This window comes from Hemitrygon akajei, chromosome 11, assembly GCF_048418815.1.
Source record: "Hemitrygon akajei chromosome 11, sHemAka1.3, whole genome shotgun sequence".
NCBI lineage: Eukaryota > Metazoa > Chordata > Chondrichthyes > Myliobatiformes > Dasyatidae > Hemitrygon > Hemitrygon akajei.
The window spans coordinates 109,354,521-109,375,686 of NC_133134.1; the positions used below are offsets into that span (position 1 = coordinate 109,354,521).

At 45.0% G+C, this 21,166-nt stretch overlaps 1 protein-coding gene across 4 annotated transcripts in view; it reads right to left on the bottom strand.

Moving 5' to 3' along the window:
* Positions 1-9,818: 9,818 nt before the first annotated feature.
* The window catches only part of LOC140735888 (cas scaffolding protein family member 4-like), a 138,530-nt gene continuing 127,182 nt past the window's right edge, over positions 9,819-21,166 (bottom strand). For all 4 annotated transcript variants that reach the window (XM_073061464.1, XM_073061466.1, XM_073061465.1 and 1 more), the window contains exons 6-7: positions 18,020-18,118; positions 9,819-15,576 (exon numbers count right to left, since the gene is read on the bottom strand). In XM_073061464.1, the coding sequence (XP_072917565.1) occupies positions 15,136-15,576; positions 18,020-18,118 (540 nt within the window). In that variant the 3' untranslated portion in view covers positions 9,819-15,135. The remainder of the gene's footprint in view (positions 15,577-18,019; positions 18,119-21,166) is intronic.

Consider the following 21,166-nt stretch of genomic DNA (forward strand, 5'->3'; position numbering starts at 1 on the left):
TCTGGCGGGTATTCCTTCAATCTCCCTCTGCTGCAGTCCGACGTTCCCACCTGCTTCCTAAGGGCAACAATCATACCAGTGCCCAAGCAGAGCAGGGTGAGCTACCTCGATGACTATCACCCAGTGGAACTCGCATCTACTGTGATAAAGTGCTTTGAGAGGTTGGTCATGGCTAGAATCAACTGCCGAAGCAAAGACTTGGAACTCCTGCAATTTGCCTATTGCTACAATAGGTCTATGGCGGATACAATCTCACTGGCTTTCCAATTGGCCTTGGATCACCTTGATAATAGCAATATCTATGCCAGGCTGCTGTTTATTAATTACAGCTCAGCGTTCAACACAATCATACCCTCCGTTCTAATCAAGCTCCAAAACCCAAGTCTCTGTACCTCCCTCTGCAATAGGATCCTTGACTTCCTCATGAGGAGACCATGGTACATGCAGATTGGAATTAACATCTCTTTGCTGACAATCAACACTGGCGCACCTCAAGGATGTGTGCTTAGTCCACTGCTCAACTCTTTCTACACCCACAACTGTGTGGCAATGCACAGCTCAAACACCATCTATAAATTTGTCAACAATACAACTATTGTTGGCCAAATTTCAAATTGCTACAAGGAAGTGAATAGAGATGACATAGACATAGTCATCACAGCTGGTTAAGTGGTGTTGCAACAACAACCTTGTACTCAATGTCAATAAGACCAAGGAATTGACTGTGGACTTCAGGAAAGGGGAATCGAGGGAATACACATAAGTTTTCTTCAAGGGGTCAGCAGTGGAAAGGGTGACCAGTTTCAAATTCCTAGGTGTCAATATCTCTAAGGATCTATCCTGGGCTCAACATATCTATGCAATTACAAAGGCACAACAGCAGCTATAATTCATTAGGATTTTGAGAAGAATTCGTATGTCACCAAAAACACTCGTAAATTTCTATAGATGTAAGGAGGGCATTCTAACTGGTTGCATCGCTTCTCCTGCCAGTGGAGGGGCCAGGCACAGGATCGGAAAAAGCTGCAAAAAGTGAAACACTCAGCCAACTCCACCATGGGCATGAGCCTCCCCAGCATCCAGGACACCTTCAAAGCGCGGTGCCTCAAAATAGCAGCATCCATCATTAAGGGCCCCCATCACCCAGGACATGCCCTCTTCTCATTGCTACCATCAAGGAGGAGGTACAAGAGCCTGAAGCCACACACTCAATGTTTAATAACCACTCTTTCTTCCACTCTACCATCAGATTTCTGAATGGACATTGAACCCATGAACACTTCTCTATATCTTTCCTCTCTTTTTGCACTACTTATTTAATTTGATTTTTGATATGTATACTTATTTGTTGTAATTTTTTATGATTATGCTTTACAATCTACTACTGTTGCAAAACAACTAATTTTACAACATATTTATGATAATAAGCTTCTACTTCATCTTAATGTGCAAACTCCTTACAGACAATCAAAGCCATTTGCACTGAGGTTACACCAAACCTTTCTGGTTCACTGGCAGGATAAGTGAGCCAACACTGGCATCCTCTCCCAGGCCTAAAGGTGTCATGGTAGCACAGCAATTAGTGCAATGTTATTACAGCTCGGGACATTCTGGAGTTCAGAGTCACTTCCAGCACCATCTGCAAGGAGTTTGTACATTCTCTCTGAGAATACATGAGTTTCTTCCAGGTGCTCCAGTTTCATCCATGGTCCAAAGACATACAGGTTGACCTTCTATAATCCGGCACCACTGGGCCCTGAAGAGTGCCGGATTAGTGAAAATGCCGAATTACAGAAGGATCACATTAAGCAATAGCTAACCACCTCATCATACCTTTAAAATATCATGTAAATCAGTACAAGTTAGATAATAATTAAACAGAAATATTAAATGAGTAGTAATTGAAATTTTAATAAAGTAATATACTGTACAGGCACAGGTAAAATAAAAGGTACAGGTAAATGTACAGGAATTAACTTATACAGAACAGTTGAACACTTCCGCTTCTAAAGTGAGATGTTTAATATATCTTCAGGCAAAGTTACATGTCTGTAAGTGTGGGGTTGTCAAGATCATCAACATCTTCATCTTGAAAAATGAGTGAAGCACCAGCAACTGGTGCTGAAACTGGCACAACAGTTTCTTCAAAAACTGTTGATGTTAGTGGCAACGCATCTGGAAAAGCAGAAGCAGAAGTCGGAGAAAGGAGGTCTTCTATACACCACATTTCACACGACCACCAAGCAGCCAGGGATTCGGCACTGGGCTCTTCCCTCTTCATCGCAGTTACTGAGGGAATCCTCACAACAACACACACAAAGTGCTGGTGGAACACAGCAGGCTAGGCAGCATCTATAGGGAGAAGCGCTGTCGACGTTTCGGGCCGAGACCCTTCGTCAGGACTAACCAAAAGGAAAGATAGTAAGAGATTTGAAAGTAGTGGGGGGAGGGGGAAATGCAAAATGATAGGAGAAGACCGGAGGGGGTGGGATGAAGCTAAGAGCTGGAAAGGTGATTGGCGAAAGTGATACAGAGCTGGAGAAGGGAAAGGATCATGGGATGGGAGGCCTCAGGAGAAAGAAAGGGGGGGGGCCTCCTGTCCCATGATCCTTTCCCTTCTCCAGCTCTGTATCACTTTCGCCAATCACCTTTCCAGCTCTTAGCTTCATCCCACCCCCTCCGGTCTTCTCCTATCATTTCGCATTTCCCCCTCCCCCCACTACTTTCAAATCTCTTACTATCTTTCCTTTCAGTTAGTCCTGACGAAGGATCTCGGTCCGAAACGCCGACAGCGCTTCTCCTTATAGATGCTGCCTAGCCTGCTGTGTTCTTCCAGCATTTTGTGTGTGTTGTTGCTTAAATTTCCAGCATCTGCAGATTTCCTCGTGTTCGCTGAGGGAATCCTCGTTAGTTTCTTTTCCTCCGCTTAGTAAAATGCTTAAATTCATTGGGTCACCACATCTGATCTAAGGTTGTAGGCAGAAGAGAACGGAGCGCCAGCCAGGTGGCACTGGAGGGCAGTGCATGACTGCCGGCAGGTGGGCGAGAAGGCGGACTGACCCAGCATGCGCCAGCTCCCCTGCCGCTGGCGTGAGAGACGGATAGGTGCCGGGCGGCCGCACCTCACGCAAGTTATATTAATAAATGCAGGAAAACAAGCAGGAATCGCCTGTCTGTGCTTACAAGAGCGCACCAACATGTGAACAGATCTAGCGCAACCAAAACAATGTGCAGCAGGTTGGTACGGTGGCCCAGGAAATTTGAAATTATAGTTGCACAGAAAATTTGAGATCAGTGCCGGATTATCGAAGGAACCGGATTACAGGTAGTCGGATTAGTGAGGGTCGACTGTACTGGTTATTTGGTTAATTGGTCATTATGAAGTGTCCTGTGATTAGGCTGGTGTTAAATAGGTGAGCTGCTGGGCACTGCGGCTTGCTGGCCTAGAAGGACCTGTTCTCTAAATAAGTAAACCCTGCAAAGAGGACCTACAGTATTTCCACTCACTGAGCTCCAGTAGGCAGGCCAAGTCATTCATATGTCCAATCCAACACTCTTCCCTTGACAGAGCTCAGACTTGCAATTACCAGACGGACAGGGGGAAAAGATTAAAGGCTGTTCTCAAAGCCTCTTGCAAAATAAAAATTACAGCCTCACTAACATGGGGGTTTTCTGCCCAATGTGGAGAGGCACGTTGATTAAACACTGACACATTGGACCCATTGAGTCTGTATTAGCCCTCAACTACCTGTTCACACAGATCCTATTCTGTTCTAGCTGTTCCTATTCACTCCTAACTCCCCACCTGTAGGGGCCAGCTAGCCCACCAACTCACACAACTCTGCAACGTGGAAGGAAACTGGGCACCTGGAGAAAAACCCATGTGGCCGTTGGAAGAACGTGCAAACTCTTCATGTCCCTGTCTAAAAGCTTTGCTATTGCATTTGCTTCCACCTCCTCATCCAGGTACCTAACGTTCTCCATGTAAAAAGTTTGCTTTGCAAATCACCTTTGAGCATCCCACTCTTGCATGAAAGCTGTGCTCTCTAGTAGTTGACATTTCCGATCTTGGAAAAAGACTCAACCTTATCAACACTCTCCTCTCTTGCCTCTTTTAGTCTCCTGAAATAGATTCCATCCACTTTAATGTTTCTTTTTCAATACACCTAATGCCTCCTCTTTCTAGAATTGACATGCCTTTGAATATAAACCTAAATCTCATCAAGCACATACTTCTCCTTGGTGAATACAAGTGTGAACCTTGCCCGTTTCTTCTGGCTCCATACGTAAATTCCCTCCTGTATCATCTGTGGTACTACCCTTTTCTACTCTCTTACTCCTGAAGTTATGTATACAGCACATTGGAATTTTCCTTAATCCTACGTGCCAAGGATATTTCATGACCCTTTTTAGCTCTCCTAATTCCTTAAGTTCTTTCCTGCTTATATTCATTGAAGTCCTTATCCAGTTTCAGCTTCCTAAATCTTACATCTACTTCTTTTTCTCTTTGTCTAGCCTTCTTGTCATTGAAGACTCCCAAACTAAGCCATTCATATATTTCACTCTCACAGGCACAAAGTCCTGAACTCCTCATATGGGAGCCTATTAAAAGCTGGCTGGTTAGTGGTCAGGAATGTGACTGGTCATTTTTTTCAAAAATCACTGTTGAAAAGATCTATTTTTTTTAAACTGCACATTTTCAAAATGAATTTTTTAATTATTACTGTTACACTGAGTTATTTCATGTGCAGCTTGTACAGGAATTAATATATTCTTTGAACTATTCTAATTTTATGCAGGAATCTTTGAACAGTATTTTGCAGTGTGCTTTGGTGAAATCCCTTTACATCGCTGGTAAAGCTTCCAGTATTGCCTGGAGTATTTCAGTTTTAGGGAAACCGAAACTGGAGTATCTGTAACTTCAGTTTGTATCTTATCTGGACATCGTGGAGCTACTTTCCCTTATCCTGTGTTGTGTATTTAAGTGATATAAGCAAGTTGATATCCCTTTTCCCCATCTATCTCCCAACTTTCCTCAAGTGGAGATTGCACTGAAATTCTTCATGTGAACCTAGATGAAGAATGTTGGCCGGATATTTAACAATGATGTGCATCATAACTGAACTTGCTATCATAATGCTATTGCAGTGCCAGCAGTCTGCTGCTGTCTGTTAGGAGTGTGAATGGTCTCCCTGTGACCGTGTGGGTTTCCTCCGGGTGCTCCAGTTTCCTCCCACATTCCAAAGATGTATAGGGTGGTAGGTAAATTGGTCACATGTGTGTAATTGAGCAGTGCAGACTGGTTAGTCTTGAACAGCCTTTTACTGTGCTCTATCTGTAAATAAGTTAATCAGGTGTCACCCAAGCAAGTGAGGATATTTTAAAGGAGTGGTTAAGAATGTGCATTCTTTGTCTCTACTCCTCCATTTCTACAGAGGCATGACATTTAATTTTCCATTCACACCCCACAGGTTTCTGACCGAACCTGGACCCATCTCTGCTTCTAGCACTCAGTGTATACCTCAAATTAGACAAACCCATGGCAAGCTAAGGAGAAACACCAGGTAAGAATTATACAAGGTATGGTAATCAATGAGTTCAGGGGTCAGCTGGCTTTCTACTCTCCCTAGGCAGCCAAATCGAATTGAGAGAGGAAGCTACACACAGGACAGGGCGAGAGGTTTAAAAAGAAGTGTTCTCGGGCTTTTTCCAGAGGCCCCATTGAATCACAATTCAGTGGCAATGGCAAATAAAAATAAGGACAAGCAGGGCAGCCATTCTAGAAATGGACCAGTATTAGAGTGCAGAGGCTTTGGCTCAACAGGCTTGGGCAAGGTGAATTTCTTCTTCTGCATTCTTAGTGCAGTTAGTGCAGTGGGAATGGCTTCCGGGGTTGTGTCATGTTCATTGTGTGAAATGTGGCAATTCTCGGAGACCTCCAGCCTCCCAGATAACCACACCTGCATCAGTTCCACAGAGCTGCAACTTGATGACCTTCAGCTCAATGGAAAACTGAGGACAATAGATAATAGACAATAGGTGCAGAAGTAGACCATTCGGCCCTTCGAGCCTGCACCGCCATTTTGAGATCATGGCTGATCAATTACTATCAATACCCGGTTCCTGCCTTGTCCCCATATCCGTTGATTCCCCTATCCATAAGATACCTATCTAGCTCCTTCTTGAAAGCATCCAGAGAATTGGCCTCCACTACCTTCCAAGGCAGTGCATTCCAGAGCCCCACAACTCTCTGGGAGAAGAAATTTTTCCTTAACTCTGTCCTAATTGACCTACCCCTTATTCTCAAACCATGCCCTCTGGTACTGGACTCTCCCAGCATCTGGAACATATTTCCTGCCTCTATCTTGTCCAATCCCTTAATAATCTTATATGTTTCAATCAGATCCCCTCTCGATCTCCTTAATTCCAGCGTGTACAAGCCCAGTCTCTCTAACCTCTCTGCGTAAGACAGTCCAGACATCCCAGGAATTAACCTCGTGAATCTACGCTGCACTTCCTCTACAACCAGGATGTCCTTCCTTAACCCTGGAGACCAAAACTGTACACAATACTCCAGGTGTGGTCTCACCAGGGCTCTGTACAAATGCAAGAGGATTTCCTTGCTCTTGTACTCAATTCCCTTTGTAATAAAGGCCAACATTCCATTAGCCTTCTTCATTGCCTGCTGCACTTGCTCATTCACCTTCAGTGACTGATGAACAAGGACTCCGAGATCTCTTTGTATTTCTCCCTTACCCAACTCTACACCGTTCAGATAATAATCTGCCTTCCTGTTCTTACTCCCAAAGTGGATAACCTCACACTTATTCACATTAAACGCCATCTGCCAAGTATCTGCCCACTCACCCAGCCTATCGAAGTCACCCTGAATTCTCCTAACATCCTCATCACATGTCACACTGCCACCCAGCTTAGTATCATCAGAAAATTTGCTGATGTTATTTTTTATGCCTTCATCCAAATCGTTAACGTAAATGGTAAACAGCTGTGGTCCCAATACCGAGCCCTGTGGCACCCCACTAGTCACCACCTGCCATTCCAAGAAACACCCATTCACCGCTACCCTTTGCTTTCTATCTGCCAACCAGTTTTCTATCCATGTCAATGCCTTCCCCCCGATGCCCTGAGCTTTGATTTTACCCGCCAATCTTCTATGTGGGACCTTATCAAATGCCTTCTGAAAATCGAGGTACACTACATCCACTGGATCTCCCCCGTCTAACTTCCTGGTTACATCCTCGAAAAACTCCAACAGATTAGTCAAGCATGATTTACTCTTGGTAAATCCATGCTGGCTCGGCCCAATCCTATCACTGCTATCTAAATATGCCACTATTTCATCCTTAATAATGGACTCTAGCATCTTTCCCACCACCGATGTCAGGCTGACAGGTCGATAGTTCTCTGTTTTCTCCCTCCCTCCTTTTTTGAAAGTGGGATAACATTAGCCATTCTCCAATCCTCAGGAACTGATCCTGAATCTAAGGAATATTGGAAAATGATTACCAATGCATCCGCAATTTCCAGGGCCACCTCCTTTAGTACCCTAGGGTGCAGACCATCTGGACCTGGGGATTTGTCAGCCTTCAGTCCCATCAGTCTACTCATCACCGTTTCCTTCCGAATGTCAATCTGTTTCATTTCCTCTGTTACCCTATGTCCTTGGCCCATCCATACATCTGGGAGATTGCTTGTGTCTTCCTTAGTAAAAACAGATCTAAAGTACTCATTAAATTCTTCAGCCATTTCTCTGTTTCCCATAATAATTTCACCCAATTCATTCTTCAAGGGCCCAACATTGTTCTTAACTATCTTCTTTCTCTTCACATACCTAAAAAAGCTTTTGCTATTTTCCTTTATATTCCTGGCTAGCTTGCGTTCGTACCTCATTTTTTCTCCCTGTACTGTCTTTTTAGTTAAGTTCTGTTGTTCCTTAAAAACTTCCCAATCATCTGTCCTCCCACTCACCTTAGCTCTATCATATTTCCTTTTTTTTAATGCTATGCGATCTCTGACTTCCTTTGTCAACCACTGTGGCCCCTTTCCCCCCTTTGAATCCATCCTTCTCTGGGGGATGAACTGATTTTGCACCTTGTGCATTATTCCCAAGAATACCTGCCATTGCTGTTCCACTGTCCTTTCTGCTAGGCTATCCTTCCAGTCAACTTTGGCCAGCTCCTCCCTCATGGCTCCATAGTTTCCCCTGTTCAACTGCAACACTGACACCTCCGAGCTGCCCTTATCCTTCTCAAATTGCAGATAAAAGCTTATCATATTGTGATCACTACCTCCTAATGGCTCCTTTACTGCGAGATCGCTTATCAAATCCTGTTCATTACATAACACTAAATCCAGAATAGTCTTGTCCCTGGTCGGCTCTCGTACAAGCTGTTCCAAGAATGCATCCCGTAGGCACTCTACAAACTCCCTATCCTGTGGTCCAGCACCAACCTGATTCTCCCAGTTCACCGGCATGTTAAAATCCCCCATAACTACTGCGACATTACCTTTGCCACATGCCAATGTTAACTCCCTATTCAACTTGCACCCAATATCCATGCTACTGTTTGGTGGCCTGTAGACAACACCCATTTGGGTCCTTTTGCCCTTACTGTTCCTCAGTTCTATCCACACAGACTCTACTTCTCCTGACCCTATGTCCCCCCTTGAAAGGACTGAACCTCATTCCTCACCAACAGGGCCACCCCACCCCCTCTGCCCACATTTCTGTCCCTACAATAGCACGTATACCCTTGTACATTCATTTCCCAGGTCTGATCTCCCTGCAGCCATGTCTCAGTTATCCCAACAACATCATAGTTATCCATTCACACCTGGGCTTCAAGCTCATCCGCCTTATTTCTGACACCGTGCATTCAGATATAGAATTTTTAACCCATTTCTCCTCTCTCTGTTTGAATCACTGCCTATTGTGCTTAGCCTAGCTCCCCGAACTCCCATCGGGCTATACACCCCTAGAATTTTGTTGTCCTTCCTAAATTTACTTATTCTTTCAACACATTTAACTCCATGTTCCGTCAGACCATCCCTCTGTACATGAGTCTTCCTTATCACTTGTTTCGCCTCACCTTCCCCTACAACACACTTAATATTCTGGAACCGTGTAGTCCCCACCTGTCCTTTATTCTTCCTCTCGCTATCCTCCCTCACATTCTGGATCCCCAACCCCTGCAAATTTAGTTTAAACCCCCCCAAGAAGCACTAGCAAACTTCCCTGCAAGAATATTAGTACCACTCCAGTTCAGGTGTAAACCGTCCCTTCGGAACAGATCCCACCTTCCCTGGAACAAAGCCCAATTATCTACAAACCTGAAGCCCTCCCTCCTGCACCATCCTCTCAGCCATGTATTAATCTTTATAATCCTTCTGTTCCTTGCCTCACTCCCACGTGGCACAGTTAGCAATCCTGAGATTGTTACCCTGGAGGTCCTGCTCTTCAGCTTTGCACCTAACTCCCTGAACTCCCTATGCAGGACCCCCTCACTCATCCTACCCACGTCATTGGTCCCTACATGGACCACAACATCTGGATTCTTGCCCTCCCTCTCGAGAATAACCTGCACCCGAGGAGATGAAAGATAGGAGGTACAAGGAGGTAGCCTCCCCTAAGATACAGGAGACAGGTACTTGGGCGACAGTCAGGAGAGGGAAAGGAAATGGGCAGCAAGTGCAGAGTACCCCTGTGGGCATTCTGCTCAATAATAAGAATATTGCTTTGGAATATGTTGAGGGGGACGACCTACTGGGGGGGGGGGGGGGGACAGTGACCGGGCCTCTGGCACTGATTCTGGTGCTGCGGCCCAGAAGAGAAGGGGAGAGAAGAGGGCTACAGTAGAGACAGGGAATTCCATAGTTAGAGGAGTAGACACAAGACTCTGTGGACACGATAGAGACACCCAGATGGTATGTAGCCTCCCAGGTGCCAGGGTCAGGGATATCTCAAACTGGATCCACGGCATTCTAAAGGGGGAGGAGTCAGAAGTCTTGGTACTAATTGGTTCTGAGGTGCAACGGGGAAGGGTAAAATCAGGCAGAGCATTAATGATAGGAGACTCGATAGTTAGGAGGACACCCAGAGATTCTGAGGCTGTAAAAGAGAAGCCAGGATGGCATGATGCCTCTCTGAGGTACCAGGGTCCAGGATGCCTCAGGGTGGCAGCAGAAGATTCTCAAGAGGGTCGGTGAGCAGCCAGAGCTCATCACGCACATTGGCACCAATGACATAGGTAGGAAGGTCCTGTGCAGTGAGTATAGGGAGTTTGGGAAAAGGCCGAGGTGCAGGAAATCCAAGGTAGTAATCCCTGGATTATTAGTGCTGCGTGCTAATCAGGGAAGGAGTAGGAAGATGGTACAGATGAATGACTGGCTGAAGAAGTGGTGCAAGGGGCAGGGTTTCAGGTTTATGAATCAATGGGATCTCTTCTGAGGTAGGTATGAGCCTTATAAAAAGGATGGGTTACACCTGAACTTGAGGAGGACCAATATCCTTGTGGGAAGGTTTGCTAGAGCTATTAGGGAGTGTTTCCCCTAAGCTGGTTGGGCAATAGGTTGGTTGGGTGATAGGGCTGAGGATGGGGCAGTTGGTTTACAAGTTGATGCAGTGGTTAATGAGACTGTAAGGATCGACAGAGAGGTAATGGGGCAAAATTGCAGGCAGTGGGACAAGGTGAAGTGTAACACGGGGGCAATATTGAAAAGGGTGCTGAGTATAGGACAGAAGACAGTATGCCTTGTCTTGTCCATACTGCACAAACCACTGCCAATGGGCTATAAACGTGCGGAGCAGTGTGTGGTTAAGAGCCTTGCTCAAGGACACACACGCTGCCTCGGCCGAGGCTCAAACTAACGACCTTCCGATCGCCAGCCCAAAGCCTTAACCACTAGGTGGTGGAATAAGGCAGATGATCTTGTGGCGTGGTTAGAGATTGGCAGGTATGATGTTGTAAGCAACACAGAGACGTGACAGAAAGAAGATCAAGGTTGGGAGTTTAACATCCAAGAATACACCTTGTATCAAAAGGACGGGCAGGTATACAGAGGTGGGTATTGTGGCTCTGTTGGTAAAAAATGAAATCAAATTCTTGGAGAAAGGTGATATAGGATCAGAAGATGTAGAATCCTTTTCTTTTTACAGCAATTTTTGGGATAATTCCAGAGGAAGAAAGCAAAGTGTCTTTTTCCACTCAACATGTGATAGCTTTTTCAACTTTACTGGCTAGGAGAGCTATTTTGCTACACTGGAAAGAATCTAACCCACCTACTGTTTTCTATTGGCTCTCCTCCATTATGTCATGTCTAAGCTTGGAGAAAATTAGAAGCCGGACATTTGATACATCCTTTAATATTGAACAAGTCCGGTGACCCTTTATTCAATATTTTCATATGATCAAATTTATTTATTTATTTATTTATTTATTTATTTTTCTTTATTCTCTTTTGGGGAAAATCCTTATCTGTGAAGGTTCAGAGATGACTGGAAAGATGTTTTTTTCTCTCTCTTTTTTTAAATTTATCTTCAATTGGACTGCCCAATCTTTCTTTTTCTTTTTTTTTTCTTTCTCTTTTTCTTATTTCAGTTTAGTTAATGGATTTTTTTCCCTTTATCAAATAAAATTTCCAATCTTTTTTTATGATTGCTATGAGGAGTTGTAGTTTTTTTGATCATTGTATATATAACAGCGTAATATTTTACCTATTTGATTTTGACATTATATACTTTCCGTTTTTATTATTGCTGTTTATACGTCTTTTATATTATCTGTTTGCTAAACTCCTCCCAAAAAAAGGGAAAAAAAAGAATCCTTGGGGGTAGAGTTAAGAAACTGCAAGAGTAAAAAGATTCGGGCGAGAGTTACACTCTGGTCCCCAATCAGTAGCTACAATGTGGGTAATAAATTACAATGGGATGTTAAAAAGTCATGTTAAATGGGCAATGTTATAATATTCATGGGGGATTTCTATATGCAGGTAGATTGGGAAAATCAGGTTGGTGCTCGATCCCAAGAGAGGGAATTTGTAGAATGCCTAAGAGTTGGTTTTTTTGAGCAACTTGTTGTTGAGCCCACAAGGGGAAAGGCAATTCTGGATTGGGTGTTGAGTAATGAACCAGATTTGATTAGGGAGCTTAAGATAGAGGAACCCCTAGGAGACAATGAATATAATGTGATAGAATTTGCCCTGCATTTGGAGAGGGGGAAGATAAAGGCAGATGTATCAGTAATACAGCAGAGTAAAAGGAATTACAGAGGCATGGGAGAGGAGCTGGCCAAAGTTGTTTGAAAGGAAACACTGGTAGGGATGATGGCAGAACAGCAATGGCTGGAGTTTCTGGGGGCCATTCGTAAGGAGCAGGATAGAGACATCCCAAAGCTGAAGAAGTATTCTAAATGGAGGATGCGACAAACATAGATGATAAGGGAAGTCAAAGATGGAATATGAGCAAAACAGAAGGCATATAGTGCAGCAAAATTAGTGGGGAGTTAGAGGATTGGGAAGCTTTTAAAACCCAACAGAGGGCAACTAAAAACAACATGAGGAGAGAGAGGAGAAATAGATAAGTTAGCCAGAGATATCAAAGAGGATACCAAAAGATTTTTCAGATATATAAAGAGTTACAGAGAGGTGAGAGTCGATTTTGGACCGCTGGAAAATGACGCTGGAGAGGTAGTAATGAGAAACAAAGAACAGGCAGATGAACTTAATATGTATTTTGCGTCAGTGTCCACTGTGGAAGACACTAGCAGTATACCAGAAATTTGAGAGTGTCTGGGGGCAGAAATGACTGTAGTTGTTATTACTGAGGAGAAGGTGCTTGAGAAGCTGAAGGTCTGAAGGTAGATAAGTCACCTGGACCAGATGGACTACACCCCAGAGTTCTGAAAGAGGTGGCTGAAGAAACTGTGGAGGCATTAGTAATGATTTTTCAAGAATCACTAGAGTTTTGAATGGTTCCAGAGGACTGGATAATTGCAAATATCACTCCATTCTTTTAGAAGAGAATGAGACAGAAGAAAGGAAATTATAGGCCAGTTAACCTGACCTCAGTGGTTGGAACGATGTTGGAGTCCATTATTAAGGGTGAGGTTTTGAAGTACTTGGAGGCATATGATAAAGTAGGCCAAAGTCAGCATAGTTTTTAAAAGAAGAAATCTTGCCTGACAAATCTGTTGGAGTTGTTTGAGGAAATAACAGGCAGAATAGACAAAGGAAAGTTGGAGGATGGTGTTTACTGGATTGTCAAAAGGCCTTTGTCAAGGTGCATCACATGAGGCTGCTTAACAAGATAAAAACCTATGGGCTTACAGAAAAGATACTAGCATGGATAGATTAGCTGATTGGCAGGAGGCAAAGAGTAGGAATAAAGGGGGCATTTTCTGGTTGGCTGTCAGTGACTAGTGGTGTTCTTCAGGGGTCAGTATTGGGACCTCTTCTTTTCACATAATAGGTCAACAGTTTGTTTGATAGAATTTATGTCCTAGTGGTCAAGTTTGCAGATGATACAAAGTTAGGTGGAGGGGCAGGTAGTGTTGAGGAAGCTGGGAGTCTGCAGGATGACTTGGACAGGTTGAGAGAATTGGCAATGAAGTGGCAGATAGAATATAGTGTAGGGAAGTATATGGCCGTGCTCTTTGGTAGACGGAAGAAAGGCATAGACTATTTTGGGGCAGTATGGTAGTAAAGGCATTAGCACAACACTTTACAATATCAGTGACCTGGGTTCAATTCCTGCTGCTGCCTATAAAGAGTGTGCACACTTTTCCTGTGACTGCATGGGTTTCTTCCAAATTCCTCCCACAATCCAAAGTCATAACAGTTAGCAGGTTAATTGGTCATTGTAAATTGTCCTGTGTTCAGGGTAGGATTAAATCAGGAGATCGCTGAGTAGAGCAGCTCGAAGGGCCGGACTGGATCAAGGATATGATGTTGAGGCTTTATAAGGCATTGGTCAGACCGCACTTGGAGTATTGTGAACAGTTTTGTACTCCTTATCTGAGAAAAGATTGGCATTGGAGAGGGTCTAGAGGAATAATCCCAGAGATGAAAGGGTTAACATATGAGAAGCGGTTGATGGCTCTGGGCCTGTACTTGCAGTAGTTTAAGGAAATGGGGTGGGGGGGGGGGTATCTTATTGAAACATCAAAGTTTGAAAGGCCTAGATAGAGTGGATGTGGAGAGGATGTTTCCTATCGTGGCTGAGTCTAGGGCCAGAGGGCACAGCCTCAGAATAGAGGGACATCCATCTAGAACAGAAATGAGAAGAAATTTCTTTAGTCAGGAGGTGACAAATCTGTGGAATTCATTGCATCGTCCAGCTATGGAAGCCAAGTCACTGTGTATGTTTAAAGCAGAGGTTGATACATTCTTGGCTAGTCAGGGTGTCAAAGGTTACAGGGAGAGTGGGTTGAGAGGAATAGTAAATCAGGCATGATAGAATGGCAGAACAGACTTGCTGGGCCGAATGGCCTAATCCTCTGCCTTATGGTCTTCTGTTGTGTATTGCCCCTCTGCAGCTAGAACTTAGCATTACCTCCTTAATGATGCGAATTACAGAATTGTATTTCTGGAATTAGAAATCTGTAACCAAGGTACTGAGCTGAGAATTTGTTTGCTAAAGGTAGCCTAGATTTTAGACCTTTGTTATGTAATTTATTTTCTGTAATAATTACAACAGTTGAAACTGACACACATTATTGGAGTGGTGAGGACGGAACCATCTGAATGTGATATTACAAGTTACGATAAGATACAATAGACGACCGATGCACAGAGATGATGTTCCAACCTTGAAACAAATCTCATCCTCCTTTCTAATAAATGTCCATATGTACTTCACTAGGCTGAACAAAGAGTTAATTTTCTTTAACATTACTGCAAGGCACACAAGAACCATTCAACACTGAAATAACACTGTGAGTTTATGAGGTTAATGATAAAGGAGGTTATTTTCATCGTCACCACAGTTGATCTTCTGAAGATAAAAGCTGGTTGGAATAAAACAACAAGAGACAGGGTATGTGGTCTCATTCACAGCAAGGGCGTATTTCTGAAGCAGACTTCTGCAGAGGAAGCCCTCCCTTGTTTCATTTGGCCCCGTTATGAGGCAGCATTCCGTTCTAAGAAGAGCCTGAGCTGATCAGCCTGATGGCGCAGTTCCACCACCTGCTCTTTCATTTCCCGCACCGCGGTCGGGTTCGGCTGCATCACTGCGTTCTTGGTTGCCATGGCAAACTTCTTCATGCAGCCACAGAACTGATTGCTTCTGCTGAGCACCTCTTTGTGAATGCTCTTTTGCCCAGTGTCCTGGCACAAGGTGTCCACCAGTTTCTGGCCGATCTTTATTACAACCTTGCTGTTTTTGATCAAAACCTCAGCTGGCTGCTTTCCATTGATGGTGTCAATGAAGGACATGATGGCTTTCTGCAGGGCATTTAAGTATGTTCTGCATAACTCAAAGCTGGGGAATGAAGACTGGATCACTTCTGGACTTGGCTTAACACTGACATCCCCAGGCCTTCGAATCTTCACTTCCGACATCTAGACAGCAAGTAAAATGCAGTTAAGACAGGAAAACAAGGTCGGGATGTTGCAAAGCTCTTTACATTCAGCTGTGCCTTTCTAAAGTGCTTTCGTTGAGCTGACCTACAAGATGCAGGCAACAAGTTCTGCAATGCATGTTGTCCCAAACAACACCCAAATGGATGAGCAGTAAAGACGGTGGGAGAGGCATGGAGACATCAGACCAAATGGTCTATCCTAGACCAATGAAATGACCAACCAAACACTGAATGATAAATTGGTGCAGGACCTGTGCAGAAGCACCAGTAGTTCCACAGGGACGTGGCCAGCAGGCTGAGGTTTCTGTGTACATAGTACAAATGCAGAACTCCCTGACATTTCACAAGGCATGAGCCAGCTTCGGGATAGAGAAATGTAGAGACTCCCTCGTCCTTGCACTGAGGAATCCACCCAGTTTGCGCCAGATAAGAGACAAGGGAGAGACTGCAGATGCTGCAAGTCTACAGCAACACAAAAATGCACTGAAGAAACTGGACAGGTTAGGCAGCACCTACGGAGAGCAATGGACAGTCGGGATTTCAGTTAGAAATGCTTTCCCTGGACTGGAAAGGAAGAGAGGAGAAGCCAGTATGAGAAGGTGGAGGGAAGTAGTGGAGCAAGAGCTGACAGGTAATAGTCACCCAGGTGAATGTCAGCTGTCTACTTCCCTCCACAGATGCTACCTGACCTACTGAGTTCTTCCAGTCCGTTTGTGTGGTGTACCAGATAGGATATGGTCAACAACAGGCTCTCCATGCAGAGGAGCAGGTGGAAGCAAGTTAGTTCAGTCTCAGTAATTATCACTATCTTCACAGTTTCCTTTTGCATGTTTAATTACTTAGTATTGTGCTTTAATTTTTAAGTTTTAAATAATCACTTTTTTAAATGGACCTTTGGGTTCGAGCACATGAATCACCAGGCCTAGAACTTAGAACACAGAACAACACAGTAACAGGCGCCTCAGCCCATCAGTCTGTGAATATGATGCCAATTCCCCACACATGGTCTGTATCCCTCCATTCCCCGCCAGCGTCTTCCTTACAGCATCTTAAACTTCGCCTTTGCGTCTGCTTCCACCAGCTCCGTTAGCAGTACATTTCCCACACTCCACAGAACAAAACAAAACTCCTTTAAACTTCTTCCTCTCACCTTAAACATTTGGCCTTTGTTACCTGACATTTCCATGCGGGGAAAAGACTATCTGCCCAAACTCTGCTTCTCACCATTTTATACTTTTATCAGGTTGCCGCTCAGCGTCCAACACTTCAAGAGAAAACAACCAAAGTCTGTCCAACCCCTCATGGCTAGTACACTTGACTTCAGGCAACAACCCAGTGAACATCTTCTGCAGCCTCTCCATAGCCTCCTTCCGATAGTGCAGCAACCGGAACGGCACACAATTCTCCAGATGTGGCCTACCCAAAGCTTTATACAGCTGCGACATGGCCTGCCAACTTTTATACTCAATACCCTGACTGACAAAAGCAAGCAGGCTGTATACTCTCTTTGCCACCCCACGTGTTACCAATTTTGGAGGGCTATGGACTTGCACCCCGAGATCTGTCTGTACATCGAAAGCTGTGGACCAGGTGCTGATAAATGGGATTAGCACAGCTAGGTAGCATGAGCCTGATGGGCTGAAAGGCCTGGATCTGCGCTGCATGACTCCATGAAATATTCAAGCTATTTGACAGTGTGACTTCCCCACCTGCTAGAATTTTACTCCGTGCTTTTGTGGACTAGACGTGTACTGGCCCAACATGACAGTCTACAAAATGAAACTGAACCTCACCATCAGGGTTCAAGCTGTTCAGACCTGCTGGGGAACAAAAGGACTGCAGTCTCACATCTTCGATAAAATGTCACTGTCCAGTTGACTTACCTTTACGAAAAGCATTTAAAGCACCGCTCGGTCATTCCAGCTGGTTTCATTGCCACCCAGTGTGGAGGCTCCAGTGCACAGGATCGCATGAAGCTCAGGTTTATTAACACCGGCATGTGTCGTTAAATTTGTTAGCTTCAGAGTAATGCAGACTCTGCCAGATCCATCACAGGCACAAGCCTCCCCGTCATCAAGGACGTCTCCAGGAGGTGGTCCTCAAGCACCCTCACCCTTGGGACATTCCCATTCTCAGAGAGGAGGTATCCTGAAGATCTACACTCAGTGATTCAGGAACAGCTTCTTCCCCTCTGACTGGTCCATGATTAGTACTTTATCATTCCTTTCTTTTAGCACTATTTGTCTATTTTGTAAATTATAGTAGCTTTATGCCTTTGCACGGCACTGCGGCTACAAAACAACAAATTTCACAGCATATGCATCGGTGCTAATAAACCCAGACCTGGTCAGGGAGGTTTTCAAATCACTGAGATCGCAAGCACAGGACATTCATTATATAATCAAGTAAGACCAAAAATGTACCTGTCGCTCTAGTTGGAGCTTTTTCTGTTTGAAACTCTCCCTCTCTCTCTGCCGGATGCTCTCCTTTTCCTTCTCCTGCCTTTCAAATTCTTCCTTCTTCTGCAGGGAACAAACAACATGATAGTATGACTCTCGACCCCGGACGAGCACTGCCCAGACAGGCACAGGGTAAGTCCTTGCCCCACGTCCACCAGCAGCTGAATTCTCCCGATAGACCTCTAAATGCAGAGGTCTGAGCTGCATCAGCTGCGGTACGGGCTCAGGGGGATCTCCACTGATTTCCCCCAGCCCCGGTGCCAGGAGAAGGGCAGCCCAGTGGTGCAGAGGGTGGTGCTGCGATCTCATGATCCAGATTCAGGCCAGACCTCCAGGTCCGCAGGACTTGCACACACTGACTGGTGCAAGTGCCCTGTTACTCTCTGGTTCCTCCCACAGCACCAGGGATGTGCGATCGTGTTATATTGTCTTTTAAGGGGCTATCAAAATATCCAAGCAGGAGTTGATGGCTATGTATTAGAGGGAGAAAGAGAGAGCAAAATAAAATGAAGAGGGAGAGAGAATAAGGGGAAGTGATAATAAGAGAGAGTGAGGGTGCCAACACAGATGCCTTGTGCAGGAAGGCACAGAGTCGACTGTACTTCCTTAGAAGGTTGGCGTCATTCAATGTCTGTAGTGAGATGCTGAAGATGTTCTATAGGTCAGTTGTGGAGAGTGCCCTCTTCTTTGTGGTGGCGTGTTGGGGAGGAAGCATTAAGAAGAGGGACGCCTCACGTCTTAATAAGCTGGTAAGGAAGGCGGGCTCTGTCGTGGGCAAAGTACTGGAGAGTTTAACATCGGTAGCTGAGCGAAGGGCGCTGAGTAGGCTACGGTCAATTATGAAAAACTCTGAACATCCTCTACATAGCACTATCCAGAGACAGAGAAGCAGTTTCAGCGACAGGTTACTATCGATGCAATGCTCCTCAGACAGGATGAAGAGGTCAATACTCCCCAATGCCATTAAGCTTTACAATTCAACCGCCAGGACTTAAGAACTTTTTAAAAGCTATTATTAATGCTTTTTGAGATATTGATTTAGATGCATATCATATTTTTTTTTACTGAGTTAAGTATTGTATGTAATTAGTTTTGCTACAACAAGTGTATGGGACATTGGAAAAAAAAAAGTTGAATTTCCCCATGGGGATGAATAAAGTATCTATCTATCTATCTATCTATCTACTGTACCAACGACCAGGGTTCAGTTCCCGCCGCTGCCTGTAAGGAGCTTGTGCGTTCTCCCTGTGACCACGTGGGTTTCCACTGGGTGCACCGGCTTCCACCCATTGTCCAAAGATGTGACGGTTGGTTGGTTAACTGTCCCATGATTAGACTAGGGTTAAGTTGGGGGTTGCTAGGCAGCACAGCTCGAAGGGCCAGAGGGGCCCTACTCCATGCCGTATCTCAATAAAAAAAATGGAGAAGTAGAAAGAGGAAGAACGAGAGGGAGAGAGAGAAAAATGAGAGTGAGAATGTGAGGGACGGGGAATAAGAAGGAGAGCACAAAAGCGAATCAATTTCACTCTATGTTTCAATGTACATATGACAAACAAAGTTGAATCTGAATCTTATCACTGTCTCCTTCCCACCACTGTAACTGGGAAGTCTTGCTGCCATTCATTTCCGCGGTTTTGGGAGCTCCCCAACCAGCACCCTCAGGAGCAAAGTGACACACGCTGCCTGCAGTGGTTGAGGTGGAATGACAGGACCCTTTCCCTGCTTCCCACCCAGTCCCATTCACAAATTAAGAGATACTTCCCCTCAACACACGAGAGCAGTAAGTCCCTCTCCTCCCCTCTCTGCTGCTCACACACCCCACACACAAAGTAGTGGCCTCCCACTCCCATTTCAGCTTCCCCCCACCTCACAACACTCAGATCCTGCCCCCCCAGCCCACCCTTCCCCAAATGCTGGTCACCATCCTTGCCCACTAGCTCTGGACTAACTTCCCAGGCCTGCCCTCAGCAGTGCTGGCCACAAACAAAGGAGATGGCATCAACAAATAGCCACAGACGTCACCGTTCACACCATCCCAGCAGCTGATTGAAGTTTGCTTTCCAAAACTGGCTGGGGACTTAAATACACATTACATTTTCAAATCAGTCAGAGGGTTAAACACCTCCCGTACAAGATGGATGAGGTCCAATCCACCAATCACAGCTGCCAACTCAAAAATGACCCATTTTATCTTCCTGCTTCCTGTTTGTCACCATAATATTCCAATCCTGCATGACACCAGGAGTTATGAGGACATCTCACGTGATACTGGGGGTTATGGTGACCCATTGCAATTGACGCAGGAGTTATGAGAATTTAGCTCACATGATACTGGGAGTTACGAGGACTTATCTCATATGTCACAGGATTATGAGGACTGATCTCACATGATACAGGGAGTTATAAAGTCATATCTCATATGATACAGGAGTTATGAGAACCTATCTCACATGACACTGGGGTTATGAGGACTGATCTCACGTGATATGGGAGTTTACGAGGACTGATCTCGCGTGATACGCGAGTTTACGAGGGCTGATCTCACGTGATACAGGAGTTTACGAGGACTGATCTCACTTGACACGGCATTTACGAGGACTGATCTCACTTGACACGGCATTTACGAGGACTGATCTCGCGTGATACAGGAGTTTACCAGGGCTGATCTCACGTGATACAGGAGTTTACGAGGACTGATCTCACTTGACACGGCATTTACGAGGGCTGATCTCGCGTGATACGGGAGTTTACGAGGGCTGATCTCGCGTGATACGGGAGTTTACGAGAGCTGATCTCGTTTGATACGGGAGTTTACGAGGACTGATCTCGCGTGATACGGGAGTTTACGAGGACTGATCTCGCGTGATACGGGAGTTTACCAGGGCTGATCTCGTGTGACACGGGAGTTTACGAGGACTGATCTCGCATGACACGGGAGTTTACCAGGGCTGATCTCACGTGACACGGGAGTTTACGAGGACTGATCTCACGTGATACAGGAGTTTACGAGGACTGATCTCGCGTGATACAGGAGTTTACGAGGATTGCTCTCGCGTGATACGCGAGTTTACGAGGACTGATCTCGCGTGATACGGGAGTTTACGAGGACTG